The 21,829-nt window shown below is 42.5% G+C and overlaps 1 protein-coding gene across 4 annotated transcripts in view; it reads right to left on the bottom strand.

The window, feature by feature from the left end:
• Positions 1-21,829, bottom strand: part of NCOA7 (nuclear receptor coactivator 7) — an 88,951-nt gene that overhangs the window by 27,749 nt on the left and 39,373 nt on the right. For all 4 annotated transcript variants that reach the window (XM_082757408.1, XM_082757407.1, XM_082757410.1 and 1 more), the window contains 3 exons: positions 21,324-21,577; positions 2,045-2,124; positions 1,070-1,177 (listed from right to left, as the gene is read on the bottom strand). In XM_082757408.1, the coding sequence (XP_082613534.1) occupies positions 1,070-1,177; positions 2,045-2,124; positions 21,324-21,577 (442 nt within the window). The remainder of the gene's footprint in view (positions 1-1,069; positions 1,178-2,044; positions 2,125-21,323; positions 21,578-21,829) is intronic.

Raw genomic sequence — 21,829 nt, 5'->3', positions numbered from 1 at the left:
GACCCTTCTCCCCCCCCCCCCCAAGCTGCAATACCAATTTCTCTTGCAACTACCACAGCTACAAAATTAGTAACTGTAAAATGACTATTAGCAGTTAACTTGTAATGGCAAACTCTAGCCCAAAAAGAAGGTCATTGTGGAAGATTTGGGATTTTTAGTGCTAGAAATTCATAACACATCACTCGAGGCTGCCTGTTTCAGAAAACATACTCATACCTCCAAATTTAAGAAAATAGTCTTCATATGACCCAGCATTTTAGCAACATGCACTGCATTTAAAAGGGAAGAAAAGCTTTACACTAACACAAGTGTACGTAAAAATGTAATCCTTTGAATTTCTACATTCTCTCACAATTTGAGAATTGCAATATGGCTTTGGTCCTCCACCCCAAATAAAAACATACTCATTTGTTGCAAATGTTGGAGCAAAGGAAGATATTTCTAAAGCTAAAAAATTTTGAAGTTTAGTTTTAAACTAAGCATGCTGAGAAATGTAAAGCAATTTAGCTTATCCCAGCTTTTGTCTGCTTGCTAATGCTATCTCTGTGCCTCCGTTTTCCTACGTGCAAAGCAGGACACTTCAGTTTCATGTCTGTAAAGCAGGAATAGAGATCTGCTCTTCATGAACCAGGTGTCAGCCTTCATATTTCCATTTCCGTTACGTGACTCCCCTAAAACCAGTCTCCAAAACTGACTCATCTCCAAAATAATGGCAAAGAGCCATTTCAATTACTGTATCTAATTCTCTAATTCTTTAATGTATTATAGAGAAAATTCACGTAAGCTTTCCAAGAATTTTACTCTCTTACATCAGCTCCATTCCCCTCTTGAGCTTCAGAGCTCAAGCTTTATTGACAGCAAATAAGTAACAGAAGTCAGATATGGCAATTACAAAACTGCCCCCCACACACCTCCATGTAATGATCTCTTAAGTTGACCTTTGAGGAGATTTAGATTACCATCCATTACCCTTGCATCCACGTACCCAAAAGATATGTGAAAGCAGTAAAAAGCCTCTAAATACATAGCAAATAATCATGTTTCAGGAATAGAATACAAAAAGGTTTACCTGGCCTGGAACAATTGTCTGCGTGAAAAGCTTATTGAGTTCCACAAGCTTGTTTGGGGTGATGTTAAATTTTAATGCTATGCTGTTTATGGTGTCCTGATTTCCAGCCTGAAGAAAAATTTAAAGCTTAAAATATTGTGGTGATCACATACAGCATAACAGCTGAACTATAACCATCTAGCAGACTGTTTGCACGGAATAGATTTGATGATCCAACACACCCCCTGTTTAACAGCTTATGTGATAAGCCAATGTCAATACAAAGAAAAAAAAAATATTCTCTCACACTATTCAGTAGATAAAATGGTAGATGAGTTACAAATATCCCTCTCATTTTGTCATAAACTTTAAAGCAGCAGCACCTTAATCAGATGTGGTATGGCAAGTGGGGAAAAGGGACACACACTGGAAAGTTCATGATCCCTTCAGCAGTCCCATGAAGTCAGACACTGGTTCTGTTCCCAGCTAGAATATTGGCCTTCTACAGTCACATTGGGTGTGGGAGGGTTGGGTGCAACTTCTATCCAGGGTCCCTGAACAACACAGGGGCCTTCTGTACAGAGCCAGTCCTCTGAGCTGTAGTGGCAGTGGTGTTTTCTCAGTGCTCCAGATTAGAGAAGGGTCACACAGTCATCTCAGGACCAAGCAGAGGCTTGCAATCCCTGAGAAACACTGTGGAAGTATTTTTCAGAATAACAAAACTGATTATTCTATTAAAGGGTCATGTTGCAGAAGTAAAAACAGGACTGGCAGCTGTGAGGGAGAGGCAGAGCACCTGGGCTGAACAGCAGCTCTGGATGTGAGCCCGGCTCCCCCCACACAACAGTAATTGGAACAAACCCTCCTGACATACAAGCAAACATTATCAGTTAGCATTCATTCCCTGCTTTCTGTTTTGTGTCACTGACTCACTGTCAATCTCAATAACTCCGCTTTCAAAAAGCAGACATGAGCAAACCACACAGTAATACTTACAGTATATTCTACAGTACCAAGGGGTTTCTGAGAAACCATCTTCTTCTCTTTCTTTTCATTGGTTTTGTTTTGATTGTCATCTAAAGAGGAAAAAGCAGAGATTGTCATTGGTTTTTGTGTATCATTTGTTATCAACATGTTTCATTATCAACATGTTTCCGAATAGACTCGAAAGAAGCGTAGACTGAAGCTACCAACAGGAACAAGACACTGAATTATCTATTAATTACTAGGCATTGCAAGGCAGGCAACACTTCAAGTACAGCAGGTTTAGTAATCCCTCAGGAACTCTGGAAGAATAACGTACACGATACCGTATCAATACGGAGCCGCTCCCATGCTTTTCTCCATGATTACCACACAATTCAGCTGCTGGATATGAGCACTTTGTGTGACGAGCTGCTATCAAGGCTGAGAATATATGCACTGCTACTGCATCGTTATGACCACGGCAAATACTGGTTCAACACCATTTCATCACCAGTACCTCATACTTAAATGCTATTTTAGACTCTGAGGCTTGAAGTACGCCAACAGCCCTGTGCAACAAGTGTGCACACAGCAGTGTAAGACAGCACAAGGCAGCATAAGCACAAAGCTTGTTCAGAAGACATTTTCCACCAGCACGATGAAAGGGCTGCACCTGCCCAAGCACCAGCGAGGCCCATGCAGCCATAGCAGGGCGGCTCCTCTTCCCCTTTACCCCGGCAGAGGGGCAGCAAAGCCAAGGACGAGGGAAGCTGCCTGCTGCCCATCCGTCCTGCTGCCTGCGGCCGTCCCAGCCCCACAGGCTCACCCCACACCCAAGCCCACGCTCGCCTACCTGCTGCTGGTGGTGGGGGCGAGGGCGGCGGGCAGCCCCAGCTCCAGGAGCGGGGCCGGGGTGCAGAGAGGCCGCGCATGGCTGCCCCGTGTGCCCCAGGGCCTGGGCACGGGTGGGAGCGGTGAAAAGGCAGGGCTGGGCCCAGCACACCCGGCAGCAGGACCAGGGGGACCCCTGGGAAGGGAGGCCGGGGGACGGCAAGGCGAGGCACCTGGCTGGCGTTCAGGCTGCACCGCAACCTTTGCTATTTCCACAGAGCGAGAGGCAGATAGTAAAAAGGAGGGCGAGGACTCGTATACAGACTGTAATGTACACAAAAAGAAAGGAGGGGCCCACAACGTGTCACACCTGGCCCTTCTGCCCGCTGGTTTCCACAGTGACACTAATGCTGGGAACTGACCCAGTGCTTTCTGAGGACTGAACCCACACACACTGGGACCCTCTCCCTCAGCCACCAGAGGCCAACACGAGCACCTCATGGCATGCCCAGCTGGCACACGCGGGCAGAGAGCATTTTGGAGCAGAACATCCCTCAATTATCTCAGCAATTTCATCTCCGAGACTGGAGACCCACAGTGAAACTTTCAGAATAAGCACTCCTGCTGCCTTTTTCTGACCATTTGCATTTTCATCATTGCCACTGTCTTAATCAGATCAAAGTCAATGGTGAAGGATGGACAGAAGCGGCAAACAGTGAATACTCTCCATAACCAGTATTTAAGTACAACTGCCAATATGGCACGATCTTGTTTGAAGAAATTCCCCCAACTAACAATAAGCTCAATCCCACCCTTTCTTGTTACTCAGGAGACACCACTTCAATTACTTCAGGATAATTAAAGTTACATAACACAAATGTGAAGGCAAACTGTATAAGCTGCCTGCAACCTATCAGTACAGGCAAGGAAAGGTTTACAGGTAAACTAGATCTTCTGTTAAATCATTTGGTATAGCAGGAAAAGTAGAGAAATTTTCAAATAGATTAAGTCTTTCTTAGCTTGAAACAGCACACGTTTATTAAGAAAAAATATTACATTAACAGGACATGCGCCAGTAAGACCATAGGGGGAAAAATAAAGCAGTCCAGATAATTGTGGGAAGGGAGGGAGAATTTATACCTGTTGAACATGAAGTTGATTTTGCATGTGAATGAGAAGAATAGCAATACACAGCAGCAGCAGTTTCCCTGTGGAGCTTGTGCTATATGCCATTAGCTAACCAGTTTTAGTTCCAAGACTTTGTCTTTGGAAGGTGGGAGAGGTGACAGAGAACTGACTGTGTCAGCAACCTCTCTGTAGCATCAGGGGAATACAAAACACTACACCAAGACAGTTAACTTTCTCCTCTACAGCTTCATGCCAAGGTTCATGCTACTGAGAGACATGCTTTGTCTCAAAAGTAGTAGTAAAAGCTGCTCCTTTCCACCCTTCCCCTCTCATGAAAAGATCCCTTAAGTACCTTAAACACCTGAAGGCAGGATGCCTGCAGCTGCTGCTCTCTCAGGAAACTCCCTACAGACTCTACCATGCATAGGCTAAAAGAAGCCAGAGTCTGTGTATCCACCTGCCTTTCAAAACCAAAATCTGAGACTTCTTGTTCAGATTTTATATTTTTATTTATAAAGTCTCCTGCAACAAGGATTCCAGATACCATTCTTACACTACCCCTAACCACCTGACAGACTTTGGCAATTCCGAACCCCATCATATAATTCTCACCAATGAAAAGTCTTCATTGTTGTCTGTGGTTTTGATTTTGAATCCAAAGCTTTGTAATGATAAATAAATAAATAAATATCAGCCCTTTAGAAGAAATAATTCCAATGAATCCATTAAATCTGACAGGTACTGCTCACTCCCCTTATACACATAGCTAGGCCGAGGTGACAAACTGTACTCTGCAATGAATCAATATAGCAGGGTGGGAGGGGGGAACACGACTGGCAAAGAAAGCAGAACAACAATACACTATTTTTCCAGTGCTCTTATCCTCTCTCATTTCGTCTTCAGGAAGCCAAATGTTTTCTGACGTTATCCGACAGCAGTAGTCCCACAGGCATCCACAGCACATGAAGGCGTGATAGAAGCTATTCAGGCTGACCGTCAGTAACCACATTTCTTTCAGCCAGAACTGGATGGAAGAGATGCACCTCTTCACAGGCATTAAATAAAACCCACTGGCTACTTTTTGAACTTGGAAGTTCCCTTAGTGGTGAAGTGAATCTGTTCTGCCTCCCAAGTGTTCCTGCACTGAACGCAGCATCGTACAAATGTGAGCGCTGGCTGCGTGTTAACACAAGTGAAATCACATTGCACTTGAAGGAAAAGGGTGGAGTGGGTGGACTGCACCTCTCTGCCATTTCAGGAAACTTGTAAAATAGGAACTGTGTAAAAATAGTAAAACTAATGAGCAATGAGAAAAAGAATGCTGATTGAGAACAGGCAAGAAAATACAGACCTATTAAAACTGACAGGTTTAAAATGGAAATTTTTCTGCCCTTGATATATTTATACCTAGTTCATTTTCCTAGCAGACTGCTTGTACTTAATTTTGCAGTTCTGTGGGAAACATTGCAAAAAAGCAGTAATTCAGAAAGCAACTCCTGAAGGGGTAAGACAAAGAGGTCAGTTTACCATCCAGAAGATGTTGACACATGATAGGAGAATTACACCTCTGCAACTATGTAAATAGCTGTACAAATAGATAGAATAGGTCAAGCAGCATCAGCAGAACCCTGGGTTGCTCACACTGGTGCGTGACGTGCCAGAGCAAGGCGATATCGTCACCACCCCCATTACAGACCAACCTGCTACTGGCTGAAATCAGCGCGAGGCTTTTTAGCACCAGCAATGAGAGCTGAACTGGCCTGACAGCTCGGCTGATGACCAGTGATGCTGTCAGGAATGCAGAAGTAAACAAGGGGCTGAAGGACTGATCACTTCCCACACCACGTAAATAAACTCAGTAGCCTGAAAGAACAGAGGCAATAGCATAGTTAGACCAAAAGTCCATTTTACTCATTAATCTGTGTCTTAACAAATCCTTAGGCAGCATGCAAACAGCACAATCTTTTCCCTGAGTAGCCCCCAGAGCAGCTAGATATAATGGATTTTGCCAGGTAGAAGACAGCAGAAGCCACTGGACAGCGGCCCAGTCCCTTTGCACTCCCAAGATCCCCACGCTAGTCCTATGACAGTGAACCCCACAATACCATTATGCACTATATAAACCATTGCCTCCTTTCTTCTACTTAAAGTTTAAAACTTGGTTAAGTTCACCGAGCATCCTATTTGATATCATCTTAAGGCTAAACAAATAAACAATCCTTATTCACCTTCTGCATACCGTGTATGTCGTCACAGATTTCTCTACATTTTCCCTCAGTCATATCATTTTTTCAGGTCGACTAATACTAGTGCCCTGTAAACTTTCCTATTCCTCTCATCACACAGGCTGCGCTTCTCTTTACTACTTCTTTTTCTAATATGCTTTTTTTTGAGATAGAGCAAGGAAAACCACATGCTGTTTTCAAGATGCAAAAGAGCTATTAACTGATACAGTAACACAACGAAGGTTTCCTTAGAACTGTAAGATGTCAGTGAGAACTTCACCGCTGTTTCGGGACACTCCAGACCGACGTCTCTCTGATGGATTTGTTAGAAGAAATAGAAGTATACTAGTTACAGCCTAAACAAGCACCAGAGTCAAGGAGTGAATAATCTAAATGGCAATGCATTCAGAGGACAGTTATCACTTGGAGTAACCTAATCAGAGTGCTGATAAGAAATTACGCAGACAAGGCTTCCTGAGGGTAGCTCCCTTATCAGCAAACGAGGCCCAACACCAACTATCTTGGCAGAGATGTAGCACAGTAAGTGTCACTTAAGTCATTATAGATAGACTTCAAGAACACAAAAGCCCTCCTCGGGCAGCGCGAGGAAGGAGGAGAAAGATGAATCAGTTTATCTGAACAATTTTTTCCATCTCTGCTTTTTAGATTGACGTTTTAATAACTTTCAGAAATGCCATATACACAGAGCAGCTGAGTACAGGATGATTTAGTTTTGCCTCCACAAGCACTTTTCAAAGGCAGCAAGGTGGATGGAAAAAATTCTCAGCTCAGATTTGGGTAGTGGACTGCGACCATGCTACATGAAGAGAATTTAAAAGACAACACACCAATGACCCCCACACACCACCTTTAGTGTCTGTTCTTCAGTTCTGCTCCTGACTTCTCTAACACCCTCCTGCCAAGCCCTCACCTTTACTTCTATTTTTCCTTGACTGAATCATTTCATCATTCAGGTTCCTTTTCTTCTCAAATCACTGGAACAACAAGTCAGCTGTCACCCTCCATGAGCTCCTGTGTGCTTATCAATCAGTGAAACTTCTGCCATAGGGGAATAACAACTCCCAGACCAATAACAAATCCTGCCACATCAATTCTGAAATATCTACAGCCTGAAAATGATTTTTCTCTGTTTTCATTAGCAATTGATCACGGTTGTGCACTAGCTACTTTCAAGGCATGTCTTTTAAAGGAGTGAAGAGATCACCTGAAAATACACAGCCCCAAAACAAAGTCACAACAGTTCCAGGAACTGATATAGCAAAGGTAGTACCTCCTTCTGCAATAAATGGAGACGGTATTTTAAGGCATATTTAAATAAGAATTTGGACACGAGACTCATGCAATATTCATATACTGCAGCTTCTACATGGAAAACTGGAAATATTGTCAAGGAACTTAAACTCTTTTTCGATCTAGTCATTGACTCCTTCCTTCACAAACTGAGTTTTTAGGTGCTCTGGTTTAATCTGCCGAGGCACAAAGCAATGCTGTATGTTACACTTTTAACAGGTTATTACAATCCAAACGTGCTGTGCTAAAATGCAAAGCAAAAGGAGATGTGGCACAGGGCAGCATCATTGTCACTCTTTTGCTGGCACACACGTATCAGGCAGGATGGATGGGGCACAGCAGGAGATGCAAACCCTACAAGGAAAGTGTGAGGGGCACAAGAGCCTCCCACGGCTCACCATGCACCCAGCAACTAAGCGGCTCTGAAGGTTAAGATGGCAAGATGCACACCACAGCAGTCAAAGTTACCTTTACTAGCATCTGTTAGAAAAGTGAGAGGAGGAGCAATGATCTAGTTAAAAAGGGCACTGAATTTTAGGTGGAGGGGAAAAAAAAAAAAAAGTATTTCAGAGGGAGGCAGTTCGTGCAGTGCAACTGCCAAGAGAATTTTTTAGCACATTGTTGTAAAGAAACGTTGAGAGGCAGCCAGCAGTCCGGTGCTCCAGCTTTAAACCTCACCTGGAAAACAACAGGCCAGTAGCTGAAATGTGCTGAGCCTGAAAAACATGTCAGAGTGCTGACTAGAAGAGTCTTTATATCGAACATTACAGTCAGAAGGGAAGCTTAAAAGAGAGGCTGTGCAGTAGCATGAGCAGCAAGGACGTGCAGAGGATGTCCACCAAAGGCAGGGGTGGCAGAGGGCTGCTGGCACTCTGGGCACCGGCTGAAGATAAAGGAAGGGTTCGGGTAAAAGAAAAATCTCATTTCTGCCCGTCATGTTTTGGGTAACAGTTCATAATTTCTTTTTAAACCAAGCATGAATGCCACAAGGGGAACACCTCCATTAGCAAAGTTCTTGCAGACATTAATAAGTACCTCCTTATACAAGGCTGAAATATGTGCTGAGGCTGAGGAAAAAACTAACAGTTGTGAACAGTGTTTTTAAACCATATTCAGCCTTGCTCTTGGAGATGTAACTGATACTGAGGTACTAGTCACTGCTTCATTTTGGGTAGGATTTGCCTAAGTTTCTGGATCAAGTTTTCCAAGAGCAATTTGGGGCTCTGAAGTAACTGCATCCCTCATGAAGCTGGGATCATACTGGGGCATCTTGAACTTTTTCTTAATTCTTGGAAGTGGCAGTTCACACTACTATACTGGAAAATATTTGCCAGATCGCAAAACGCAGGCAAAGAGCAGTGTCAGAAACAAGAGGGACCTCTCAGGTGCCTAAAATTCAACCCCAGCTGTCCATCTGTAGGCCTCCATGGCTTGTCCAAGACTGCAGGTTGGTAACAGGACAAGAGTTCTCTGCAGAGGAAGTCTTCACAGTATAAATCAAGTTAGTATGTTTAAATGTTTAGGAGATGAACAAATAAAAATCTGTGAACGGTATATTGCAGCTAAACATATGAAGGGCAGAAATAAAAATGGTAGAGGGATTAAAAAACAAAACTGGGTAAAGTAATTTTTTTCTACAAAAAAGGTGAATACTTTGGAGAACACACACAAAAAAAAAAAAAAAAAAAAAAAAAAACGAAAACAGCTCTTAAACTATATGGCATTTAGAGCATGTAAACTGTAGAAATAACAAAAAATATAACACCCTGAGCCCAAGGCAAAGTCAACACTGCTTACGCAGAGAAAAGCATTTACGGGATGAACGGTGATATGCACCCCTCTACACACAAATACCATACAGAAAAGGAAAGACTCACACATCAAGAACCACTTGAATTGCATTAAGGGAATGTAACAGAAGCAAAATCCACACAGCTACCAAACTGATCTCAGCAAGGGTACAGCGGCCTAGATGATCAATAGCTTACTTAAACATGAGGCAGAGAAGTGTTTGTGGAACACACTACAATTATACAAAGCTACACAGGACTGAAGTTTCAGAGGATTTATATAAAGTTTAACCACAGAGAAGTATATGACTTCTGCTCTGGATTCCTTCAGTCTCACATTATTTAGCAGTGACACTCAATTCTCCTCCAGAACAATCTGCCCGTAAGACAAAACAATGGCTTCTTAGGGGAGAGCTGTTCTCTCCTTGCATGCTTTTACCTTGGACTCTGGCTCTCACCTGATCCCAAAAAGAGCCAATTCAACTGATTAAAACAAAAAACTAACTCAATATTTTTTGTTGGCGAAGCGAATTGACTCACCTTACCTTATGATCAGATGGAGCAGGGGCAGGAAGCACAAGGCCTCCCTTCTCAGTCACAGCAAGGCGTTAATTCATGCACAAACATCAGGCTGTTTGTATCACTTATCTGTACTTATGAAACCGTTGCCTATGAAAACTGTAGTCACCAGGCGTATGGAGCTTGTCTAAATCTATCCTGAACCACTTTTAAAAGAATTTTTAAAGAGAAAACCAATTTGCACCTATGAAACTTGTTTATTGCTCTTAAAGACTGAGGAACAGCCAGAAAGAATTGGATGGCATAAAATCAGCAAGTTTTAGCAGCAAATAGATGGCTGACAGCAGTAACAGCAGTAAGGAGTAACAGATTTCATGAGGGAAAGAAGCCCTCCTTAGTTTCAAAATTGTGTTTGCGCAATTCGGTCTCTATGAGGAGTTAATGAGAACTGCTATCTCTGCGGAGCTAAGTGACAGTTACTATAGCAAAGACCGAGCAGCTCCTCGAATACCATGAATAAACTGCTGGCACAAGCTAATACACGCTGCTAATATCCTGCTAATATACGATGCAGAGCCAATCCATCAACATAAGATGGCAGAATCAATCTCGCTCTTATTACCTTTCCTTATATTTTATGGAGTGCTCTAAACCATGAGTCACAGTCTTATTTGAGATTTTAGTATGAGGAACACTATTTCAAAATGCAACCCTGTACAAATTTGAGATATCCACACTATTGTATAAAACAAGTTTTCAGTTCCTCTCTTAGGGAGCTTATTTTTTTGGATTATGCTTTAAAAAATGTAAATAGTTTCCTAGTGTTAGTTTCTGCTCATCCTATGCCAATCAATTAGTTCTTACTGCATCCCAACCTGTCTAATCCTTCCAGGGCAAGGTGGCATTTAAACAAGCGTGGTGTCACCTCTGAGGATGGCGGAGGGAAAGAGTGGGGAGAGAACAGAGGCGTGGGAATGGGGAGGACAGGAATATCTGAAAATACAACAGCCCTACCACAGCTGAAGCACTTGGATCACAGAAACACAGAGTGGTTTGTGTTGGAAGGGACCTTAAAGCCCATCCAGTTCCACTCCCCTGCCATGGGCAGGGACACCTCCCACCAGACCAGGTTGCCCAAAGCCCCATCCAGCCTGGCCTTGGACACCTCCAGGGATGGGGCATCCACAGCTCCTCTGGGCAGCCAGCACCAGGGCCTCACCACACTCAGAGTAAAGAATTTCTTCCCAATATCTAATCTAAGCCTACCCTTCTTTTAGTCTAAAGCCATTCCCCCTTGTCCTATCACTATGCTCCCTGATAAACAGTCCCTCCCCAGCTTTCCGATAGGATGATACTGCCAGTTCCTACCCCTGTTATTTCCTTTGGAAAATGACAATTAATAGCTTTCTTTCTTCATTATCACTCCTATATCTGATATATATAGATTGTTATATTTTTTTCCTGAAGCTTGTCTTTAGTTCAAACTGATGCTGTCTGGATACATGAAAGCACGCTAATTTTAGCCTCCCATTCCACTGCCAGATGTCTTGCTGTGCATTCCTGCATATAGAGGAAGCAGTGGTGAAATAAAAGATGATCTTTTTACAGAAATCTTTAAGTGTGACCATTCAAAAGGAAATCCAGGGAAATCCACAGCCCGTGAGCAGTGGATGTCCACCACTTAAGGGCAGGTTAAACAGCTACTGTCTGCAGCTCTACAGCCACCAGGTGTAGAACTACGTGGTGTGCAGGTACACACGTTATCTTCAACCTAGAGGTGTGAATAACAGGCAAAGCAAAGATACAGCAATAAAAACTTCAGCATGGGCTGCTACAGGCTTGCTGGTTATGCTGGGCACGCACATGGCAGGAACCCCACTACCACATTATTATATTGTCAGGACTGTTTGGCAGCAGCAAGGTCAGGTTCCCCACTAGCAACATCAGCATTATACTATACACAATGTTAAATCAACCTTCCACTGAAATATTGACTTGCATGATGCTTGCAAACTCAGCATCCAGAAGCCTCCTCCCCACCCAAGGTTCAGTTTTACCGACATAAAAGAAATGTACAGACTCAAGACTATAACCTGTTCACATCTTCTGTCATCACTTCTTCCAGCTCCTAGTTCAAGACCATTCAACCCAAGATCCCTGTGTTTGACACTGCCTTTAAAACACCCTGCCCTCATATTTGTGTAGGAAAAAAGGCCCTCTTGGATGCACTGATACAGCCAGGCAGAGCTGCGGGACAAATTTAATTTTGTGCTTTGTACAATTTAGCAGACAGAAGGGTATCAGCTGTCTTACTGTATTGCAACTGTAATCCCAGGCTTAAAGGAGAAGTCTGTACCCAAAAACTAGCCAGGTCAATCATATTAAAAAAAAAAAAAAAAAGACTATGATTAAAACACTTTTTCTGCATGCAAGTTCTAACTTTCCTGAAAATCAGGGAAAAATCCTCTATGTTTTCAGTTTAATAAAGGCAGTAACAAAGTGTCTGGTGAGCGTTGCCCTGGATAGCAGGCGCTCTTAGGCACCTTTTTACCCTTTATTCATGGCACATTAAAGAGCTTTTCTGGCAAAGTTGGTCACCTGCAGATGCACACGCCCTGCAGAGCTCTGTGGTATCAGAGCAAACTGCACAGAGCAGACTAAGCGTGTCAGTCTCTGAACACACTACAGAAATACACACACTGTGTTACTGGCAACCCCAAGAAGAAAGCTCCACACATCCTTAGATCAAACAGATCAGGTCGTTCTCACTTTCTCTCACTTAACTGAGCAGCTCCACAGACAGTTGGTATCTACAGGGCTAGGGACTCAATTCTTATGCAAATTTTACATCCTGTTTTCTGTTACCGAAGAAAACCCTGATTGGTACAGGAAGGAAAGATTTCATACTGCCATGTCTGGCCACCACTGGATGAGTTCATTCAGGTTAAGTTAAGAAACAAAACGCTAGGAATCAGAAAAGGCAGAGACTTCCATTAAGAAACACTCTCCACGTACATACCTTACTCTAAAAAAAAAAATAAAATAAATTGCAACATACAATTGAAACTGCAAGTCAATAAGGTGTGTTTTTTTTTAATACCTAATACACTTTTCAGACTAAGCAATGATTAAGAACAAACCCTTTCACATAAATTGACTTTAATTTCTTTAATGTATTTACCTTGGCAATGACAGAGGCTTAATGCACACGACTGCACAGCTGCTCCCTGAAAGGAGATCTAAGATCAGTCACTTCGGAGCACTATTGGATTTGGGCACAGCTCCACAAGCAGTTTAAAGCGATCGATGATGAAGCTGTTGTCAAAAGCATGCATAAAATTTCTAACTGTTGTATCGGGGCCCAAAGAAAATATGTGAGGAGAATTAGTCTGCCAGCAGAACAGGGCTGAGGGAACATGCACAGGCACTCCCCCCAGAAGATGGGCATTTTAGAAGACCTGAGAATACAAAACTTACATTACATAGAGCTTCCAAGCATGGCCCCTCACACCTGCCTGAAGGCTGTAAGGAGCTCACTCACCAGGCACCGCACACCCAGGCTTCCCGGCAGCCAGAAACACCCGTGCAGAATAAGAAGCCTGAAAGCACCTCCAGGAATGCCTGCTGTTCCAGGACTGATGGAAAAAAATGGGAAGTGTGGATCTTCCCCCCAGAACCAGACTAAAAAGGATGCCCAGCCCAGCAGCAGCACAGGGCACACGCACCCGGAGCACTCCTGGGGCTCAGGCTGCCCCACAGGCACCCTGCTGGCTGTGCTCATACCACTAACCCATACACCCTGACAGCAAAGGCCTTGCTAACCACGCAGGTGTCTCTCTCCCTTTGTTATCCCTGTCAGAAATACAACAGCCCCGTTCATTAACTCTCCCAACACGCTCCCCGTTCCAGCACACGTCCAGCTGCCGCAGCCCCACAGCACGCAGCATGCCCAGTTGCCGCACAGCTTTCCTCCCATCCTCCAGGGGCTGATTTTCAGCGAAGTTAATTGCTTTTAAATGCAGAAGCACTCCAGAATGCAAGTGCTGACTCCTCTTGAAAACACTGGCCTGGGGTAAGTAGGCAGCCCTTGGAGGTGTGCCTGGTTCCTTCAGCCATGAGACCAGGTTTAGCTGATTTAACGCCAGTCATATTGTGATCTGACCTTTGTGGGGCACGTCACAAGACTTCACCGTGCTAAATCTTGCTTTGAGTAACCGCTGAAGGAGAATGTAATCTTCAGAAAGTACCAAATCCTGGTATTTCCCCTCCAGTGTTGGAAATTCCACTGCAACCATTCGAATTTCCTCAGTAATGACCACCGCTGTTTGAAGGGCATGCCAGATTTCTGATCTGCACATGTATCTCCAACTCCAAGCCTGCTTGGCCTGCCAAAGCTCTTTGCTATGACATTTCAATTACATACAAAGGAAATTTGGGTTAAGGCTCTGCTTCCCTCCTCCCCAAGGAGGGTTGTAACCAAAGGACTATCTTATAACCCCCCTCTTTTCCCCCAAATGTTTGCTTCCTCCGCCAGCTGGGCTGGACAGTACCCAGTAAATCAAGTCAGCAAATCTGAGTTAAAAGCAAAAACAGCCCCTGCCCCAGCACCCTGGTCATGGAGGTTTGGAGAGGGATGATGAAGATGAGCAAAGCCATGGAGGATTTCACATGTAAGGACTACCCAAATTCTTCAGGCTGGAAAGGATATGATGGAGGAGAGGTATTTTAGAAAGAGAAGGCTACTAAATCATAGGAGGCTTGGGGATGGTGAGTAGAGATTGACTGTTCACAGGCCCCCACCTGCTGAAAATGGCCAGAGGATGGGAGAACACAGAGGAAATAATTATACAAAATTCACTGAGCTCTTCATCTTCCCCAGACACCCAGGTGTGGCCTCTGTGGGAGAACAAATGCTGAGCTGAATGGGTCTTGGTCTGCAGAAGCATGGCCATTGCTACGACCCCGCTAGCACTTCTTCATCCTAGAATCATGGATAGCAAGCTTGGACACTGTGGTTCAACAGCAGTCACACCACAATTCCCATTATTCCTGTGCATTAAACTTCCAAGTACTGTTACTGTTCATTTCTTCCAAGTGACCCTCCGCAAGCTTACACTGAAATATGCACATTACATGCCCCAGTAATTTTTCAGACCCCTGTTTCTGGAAATCTGTTCTGGAAATTTGTTCTAAACCTACTCTTAGAACACAATTTGCTTGTGCTCAAATCACAAAACAATTCACACAACTCAGCACTGGTAACTTGCTTTGTTATAACTCATGCAACCTTGGACAAATTTGACAATTGCATTTTTTTCCACCTACAAAAAGTGTAAAACACACACAGCAAGCAACAGATACCTTCACGTGTTCAGTCTTCCTACCAAAGTGAGATATTCTCCAAGTTGGAAACTTGTGATGTTCCAAAATTTAAGCTCAAAGACCTCACAAAACACTGGTATGTAACATCAGCAACATAACTCTTATAAACACAACTGGCCTTGACTGAAAACTAAAGAAAGGAATATCAAAATGTTATAACAACCCTTTTTAAACACTTACATTTATTTATATATATATTTTTTTAGTATCTGTGAACAGGAAGGTTCTTTATTAATAGACTCTTATGACTCCTACATAGAAAGAAGCTCTGCCAATTAAAAAAAATGCATCGTTTAAGTTACATTTTGCTGTAATTTCTAAGTGCCCGAGTGAAGAGAATCATACCAAAGGATACAAAAACACATCAATTTTCCTTCCATTTCTCTTCTTCCTCCTTGTTTCTCAGATGCAGACCAGAAAATTATTGAAAATTCAACCACCAGCATCACAGAATGAGCCACAATTATAACTAGTTTCTTTTTTCCTCTTAACACGGTTAAGAAATCTCTATTTTATGCTACTGGACACATTTTTCATGTTCTGTTCTTTACTTTCCCATTTCAATTCCCCCACTTCTCACTTAAAATTTACAGTAGTTTCATTACTATCAACAGCCTATTTTACGCTTTGTTTTTATATATTCATAAAGCTTTGCTTCCATGTAACAGCAGCCTTTCAAGCAGATCAACCTTCTGTCTGAACTACAGCTTTTGAGGCAGCTTGTAGCATGCTGACAGGCAATACCTAAGGATTACATTCATAGCAACAAGTTTCCCTTGTGTATCTTTTACTCAGCTTTACAATAAGCAGGAACTTACCCATCAAGGTGAGGATTAAAAGAGGATTCCATACATAGAGAAATCAAGAAACCTTAGATGTTTCCATCTGATTTTGTTGGAAATTTAGTGCTAGCAGCATTATTTCAGGTGCCTACCCCTCCAGCCAAATTCAGCTGCCTGCAGAAAAGGCGTTCCTTCTGCAGGTGACAGCTTCTTGTAAACACCAATTAACAACTCAGCTCGAACATAACCTGTTAGTCTTAACACCGATCCCCTGGGATTCGGGATCATTTGTTCTCTATTCCCAAACAAGTGCTCTGAAACCTGCTTTCAGTCATTTGTCCACCTCGTTCTTTCTACATGGTTTCAACAAATAATGTAATATATCAGCTGTGTGAAGCTTCCCATCCAGCCCACTGCCAGCCGTGTTCAGTTCACACTCATAAATTATCCCAAACTCCTTGTTATTCTACCCAGGCAATTATAACAAAACAAAAAATAAGTTATTTCTCTGCTGCTTTAATTTTGAGCCTATTTAATAAATGGCCTGACGATTAGAAATCACCATGAAAAGTGGGCTCAGTAAGTGTCCTGTGTTTTAATTAATTTAAACTCTACAATAATTGTCACTTCATTGCAAGCAGCCATCAGCTTTGGAAGTGGCAGTAAGTTTAGCTGTATGAGGGGAGCTCCTCTGCTGATTTGGTGCCAATCAGGGCAAATCTCACCACACTGCAAGTGCTTAAAATTGCTACATCCTCTCTGTTTTATTGACCAACAACTGCTCTTGGCCAGCTACCCAGAAGGTTCAGAGGCTCTGTAACTGCACGCGTGCCATGCTGCTCCCATACCACCCCTGCCCAAATCATGTCAGGGAGAACAAACCATAAAGGAATCCACTGCCCGCCTCTGGGGACCTGCTTTGGCACCCCCTGCTCAACGTGTGCTATCTTGTCTGATTATGTGGGCACAGACCATTTTTCCTTCTCGGGACTCCTGTCACAGTATTGAGGACTCCTGCTTGCTTTGGACAGAAATCAGACACACAAGATGAAGATCTATTAGTGTGACCTCCCACTCGCTGCAGAAATTGAATGCTGTGCATTGAGTGAGAACAGGAGGCTGCACGAAAAGAAAGGATGGCTTTATGAGTAGAGGGCAGGATAATAAGCTAGCAAACTAGACTTTGTTTTGCTGATAAACCCGTGTGATGTGGGGCAAGTAACCTATACCAAGCTTTTCTTCATGATGCTTTCTTTAATGGTGACTAATTCCTCACATATGCTGATGACAATTTCAAGCAAAATCGGTATAACCTGGGAATATGCTGCACATCTTGATATTGTCACATTATATTGTTTTGGAGTAAATATACAAATGAAATTCAGAAGGCTGCCCTCAGCCCCAATTTACAGCATTACCACACTGCTTTCAGAATGCCGTATTGTTTTCAGTCTTCAGTGGCAAAGCACCATCACGTTCATCTGCTTTAGCAATTCCTGAAAGAAATGCTGGTTTCCCAGTCTCACAGCATCCCACCCGTGTAGTTTGTCCCAGAGATGTGGACTCTGCCCTAGAGACACTGAAGTGGTGCCTCCAGGCTGTTACAGCTCCAGCACTGGGATCCTGCAACTCACCCTCATATTTGTGGGAGTGTTTTAGAGCCTGTGACATTTACAAAAAAAAGCAAAACAAAGGAAAGATAATTTATATACATATACACATACACGCATATATTCAGATATATATTACACATATATCTTGAAGCTCGGGAAGTCAACACCTTCCAACAAAACAGGCTTCCCACAGAAAGTGCGTATGAACTAAGTAGCCAAGCTGCAGAAGCAGGTCACCTGGGTTATCCCAGGAAGGGCAGAGCATCCTGGGCACTAGGGATAGCAGCTGGGGTGCCGAAGCAGAAAGTGCATTGCGCTGAACAAATACTTCTGTAGAAGTCTGACAGAAGATTACTGCAGCAATAATACCAGAAAATATGAGATGAAGTTAAAAAGCCAATTGTCACATAAGCTAAGAGACAAGGTAAAAAAAATAAGGAGAACGTTGTTTCCATGGGTCCTCAGAAAAGAAAGAGCAGCAGTACTGGTGCCTCTGTCATTTCAAGGTAAGAAAACAAGGGCTATATCTGCAAAGCAATATTTTAGAGTGTGAGATTTGGAGACTGAATGGTACAAGCATATTGCAGAACCAATACAAAGCCACTAAGTAACACAAGTGCTAATAGAGACCGAAAGCATGAGGTTACACAGGAGAAACTTGGTGGTGGGATCTGTTCAGCCATTCAGCAGTGTCTCGAGAGAGGTTATGGGTAGTGCAGTACCCCTAGGTTACTTGTGACGGTGCCACCACAGTGCCAAAAGCCATGCTGAGCAGAACAATCCTGGATGGGGAGGTGGATGCTGGAGGGCTCCTTTCTGCAGGGTGCTGAACTCCTTCTCCCCGGCTCTGCGATGCCACCCACCGGCTGCGGACAGCACCACACCACGGCTCTTGGCCAGAAGCTTCTCACCCCACAGCTGCACACTGTCTGCTTCAGAGAATAAGCCTTTAAACATTCTGTTTTCTACAAAATGTGGCAGGGAGCACCACCACCTCCAGCTCTCCGCAGCCTTCAGAAGCTGCACTGCAGTCACCCTACTGGAGAGGGATTGATCTAATCAACAGAATCCTTCTCAAATATTAACAGCTCTTGCATAAATCAATTAAAAGGAAAAATTCAAGGTGCAAAAAGTAAGGTTGTCACCACCAGCATTTGCAAGTTTATAAAGGCAAACGTTCACCAGCTTCTAAGGAAGGGACACAGTGCGTGAGGAACAAATTATAGTCAGATGCCATGTTCCTTCCCTGTTTCTCTAACAACAATAACAAAGCATTTGTGGTCCTGCAAAATATGAAAGGGAGATTATTCAGACGGCTGAGGTCTTCATTTGTTTAGATGGAGAGACACGACCTTGCTGGGCTCAAAGCAGCTTATGGCAGGACCTCCATGAAGCCACAAAATAAATTATGCACGCATCATCGTACCAACATGCAGATCAGACAAACTACACAACTGTTGCTGCATCTAATGCGTTTTTCTTTAGACTGGCAAAATTAGGCATTTTGGTAAAGTGCAGAAAAAAAATAGGAAAAAATATTAGTAATGCCTAGAACTTTCAGGAAATCTAATGTGGCAATTAAGTTAAAGCTGGATAATTAGAAAACAACACCAAAAAAAAAAAAAAAAAAAAAAAACCTTTGGGCAAGCAAACCCAGAAAAATGGTTAACCATAGGAATGAGAGGGAGATCACTTCAATCTCAGAAATATCAGTGAAGGGAAAATTCAGAAGAAATCACATGGGAAAAAAAAAAGACTTTCAGGAGGGCTGCAGTGACAAGTGGCTGAGCACAGTAACCACGTTAACAGGTACAGCTGCAGGGGAAGAAGGCCGGTGTAACACAGGCAGGCTAATACTGCAGCAACTAATGTCTCACCTGAAATTACTGCATTTTGAGACTTGCATAAGGAACACAGAGCTATTATATTTATTTCACAATCAACCATTTTCCACCTCTCTCTAAGCTTTCGCTTCTACGACTTTGATGCTCCAGTTGGGTAAAAATCTTCATTTCTCAGGACTGAAAGCATGAGTTTATATAACAAAGGGGTTTCTCTATGGGTTTTGTCAGCAGGGTCTGTGCTCAGGTCAACAGTAGAATTGAATTCTTGTATTTCTCAGTGCACTGCAGAACCTTGCACATCTGCCTGACAGCGAGCACTGTGACGAGTCACCCCCACAATGACAGCAGTCCACACAAAACACCAGCGTGCTTATCAAACATTAGTAAAACCTCATTTTGTATTGACTGCTGGATCATTAGCCAAGGAAGACCTGGAGAGCTTTCTATTCTCCCACGTCAGCCAGAAGGACCTGTGACAGAGGCACGCCATCCCCCATCTCTCTATAGCAAGCACCAACTGGCGCAAAGCTTCTCACAAGACTCCTGACACACTAGAGAAACAAACCCCAGCTACCTCACACAGCCCTGAATTCCTTTAGGTACAAACCAACAATAAATTGACGCCTTAGGAGAAGCGCTTTGTTAGCGATACAACAGGACTTCACACTTTGGGGTGTGTGTTGTGGGCTTTGTGTCTAAAACCAGCATTCTAACAAAACAGTCCAGATTCATTCCTTAATAATTATTCAGTTTTCCTTCTACTTGTTTTATTTCAAGAACAGCATGGTAAGAACTTCTTAAGACAACACTGAAGCAACTTTTCTTTTAGTTTCCAAATCACTGAACTTATTAGATTCAAACCTGCCAAAACTTACAGTCAATACATCACCGCAAACTCCTCTGCTTGCTAGGAAACATTGCTCCACGATTTACCTTATTTTTGGGAAGGCCCATATTGCCTCATAAAAAAATCTTTAGATGCAGCCTAGTCTGCACGTGGCAGTCAATGCGTAACAGCACTTTTACTGCTGATTCATTTCCTTCTCCTAGCGATTCCTCCTCAGGAATCATCTGTCTACGCACACTGCGTGAGCAGGAAAGAAGTCTGTTTGCACAATATCTGCAGTATTTTGTTGCCTTTCTTCTTTAAAGAGAAAGAAAAAAAAAGCTCTCTTAAGCTAAGAGTTCATTCCTATAAAATATCCTTTCCAATTCCCTCTCGATAAGTAATTTTAGATAGAATTTATGAAATACTTTGAGTACTTCACAAATTGCAATCCAGAACTGCAAACATCTGTAAATTTTTCATATCACATATATTTATGCACAAACTTTATTTTCTCTGAATTAATTGCAAGAATAAATGTAAAGAAATGTATTTATGACTGACTGAGGTACTGACAATACAGTGGGAGGGAAGGAAGAGAACATGATGTGTATTTCAGCACATGAAACTTTTGACATTTTGTTTAAAAACATGTAGTTAATTTCCTTACTTGTTCACACTTTAACGGACAAACTGGGATGAATCAAGACTGAAGTCTTATAATAATGTACATCATTTAAGAAACAACCCAATGGAAAAAAATGAACTCCAATTTCATAAAACATTGGAGAAAGTCTAGAAAAACAATTGCAATAATAGACTTAACTGTTGCCTGTAACACTGTATTTTAGAACTGAGAAACAAGAAATGCTTTTTCTTTAAGAACCGGAAGGGTAAAGTTAAAAATAGAGGATACGTAGAACACAATTTTGTTTGCTTTTACAGACAAGATATCCAGAGTCAACTAACCTTTGAAGGAAAGACCATAAAATAAGAGAAAAATACATTAACAAGCTATCAAAGCAAATGCATTTAAAATTACTCTACTGATAACTCACCAGTACTATAGTATCTTTTAAGTTCTGTGCGCCTGATGTCTTTCAGTTGATTGTATTTTTTCTTTTTCTTTTCTTTGTCTGGAGCAGTTTCCTTTTCCCCAGAAAATTTACAGTTGTCTTCAGAGGAACTGATTTGGTCCAAAATAACTTTACTTCCATCATCTTTCTCAGCAGGAGTTTTGGAAACAGGAGATCCAGGTGAATTGGCAGAGACAGTCTCAGCATTTTGCTTGGCTTGCCTCTTCTTTTTCAAACTGTGCATAAAAAAAAGAAAACAAAACACAAGATGAAGACATAGCTAACCTCTGCAAACAAGTTAACTCACTTGCTAGCTTGATTTTTAAAATGAATTGAACATCAAAATTGCTTGTAACTTTGTAAAAGCCAGACTTTGCATGTGTATCTCGTATTATTCTAGGGCATGCTCTTCAATCACCGTATCACCACATATAGGTTATCTTTTCAAGAACAATTTAAAAAAAAAAAAAAAAAAAAAGATAATGCTT

This window comes from Aythya marila, assembly GCF_965140915.1.
Source record: "Aythya marila genome assembly, chromosome: 3".
Taxonomy (NCBI): Eukaryota; Metazoa; Chordata; class Aves; order Anseriformes; family Anatidae; genus Aythya; species Aythya marila.
This window is presented reverse-complemented; position numbering and strand designations above follow the sequence as displayed.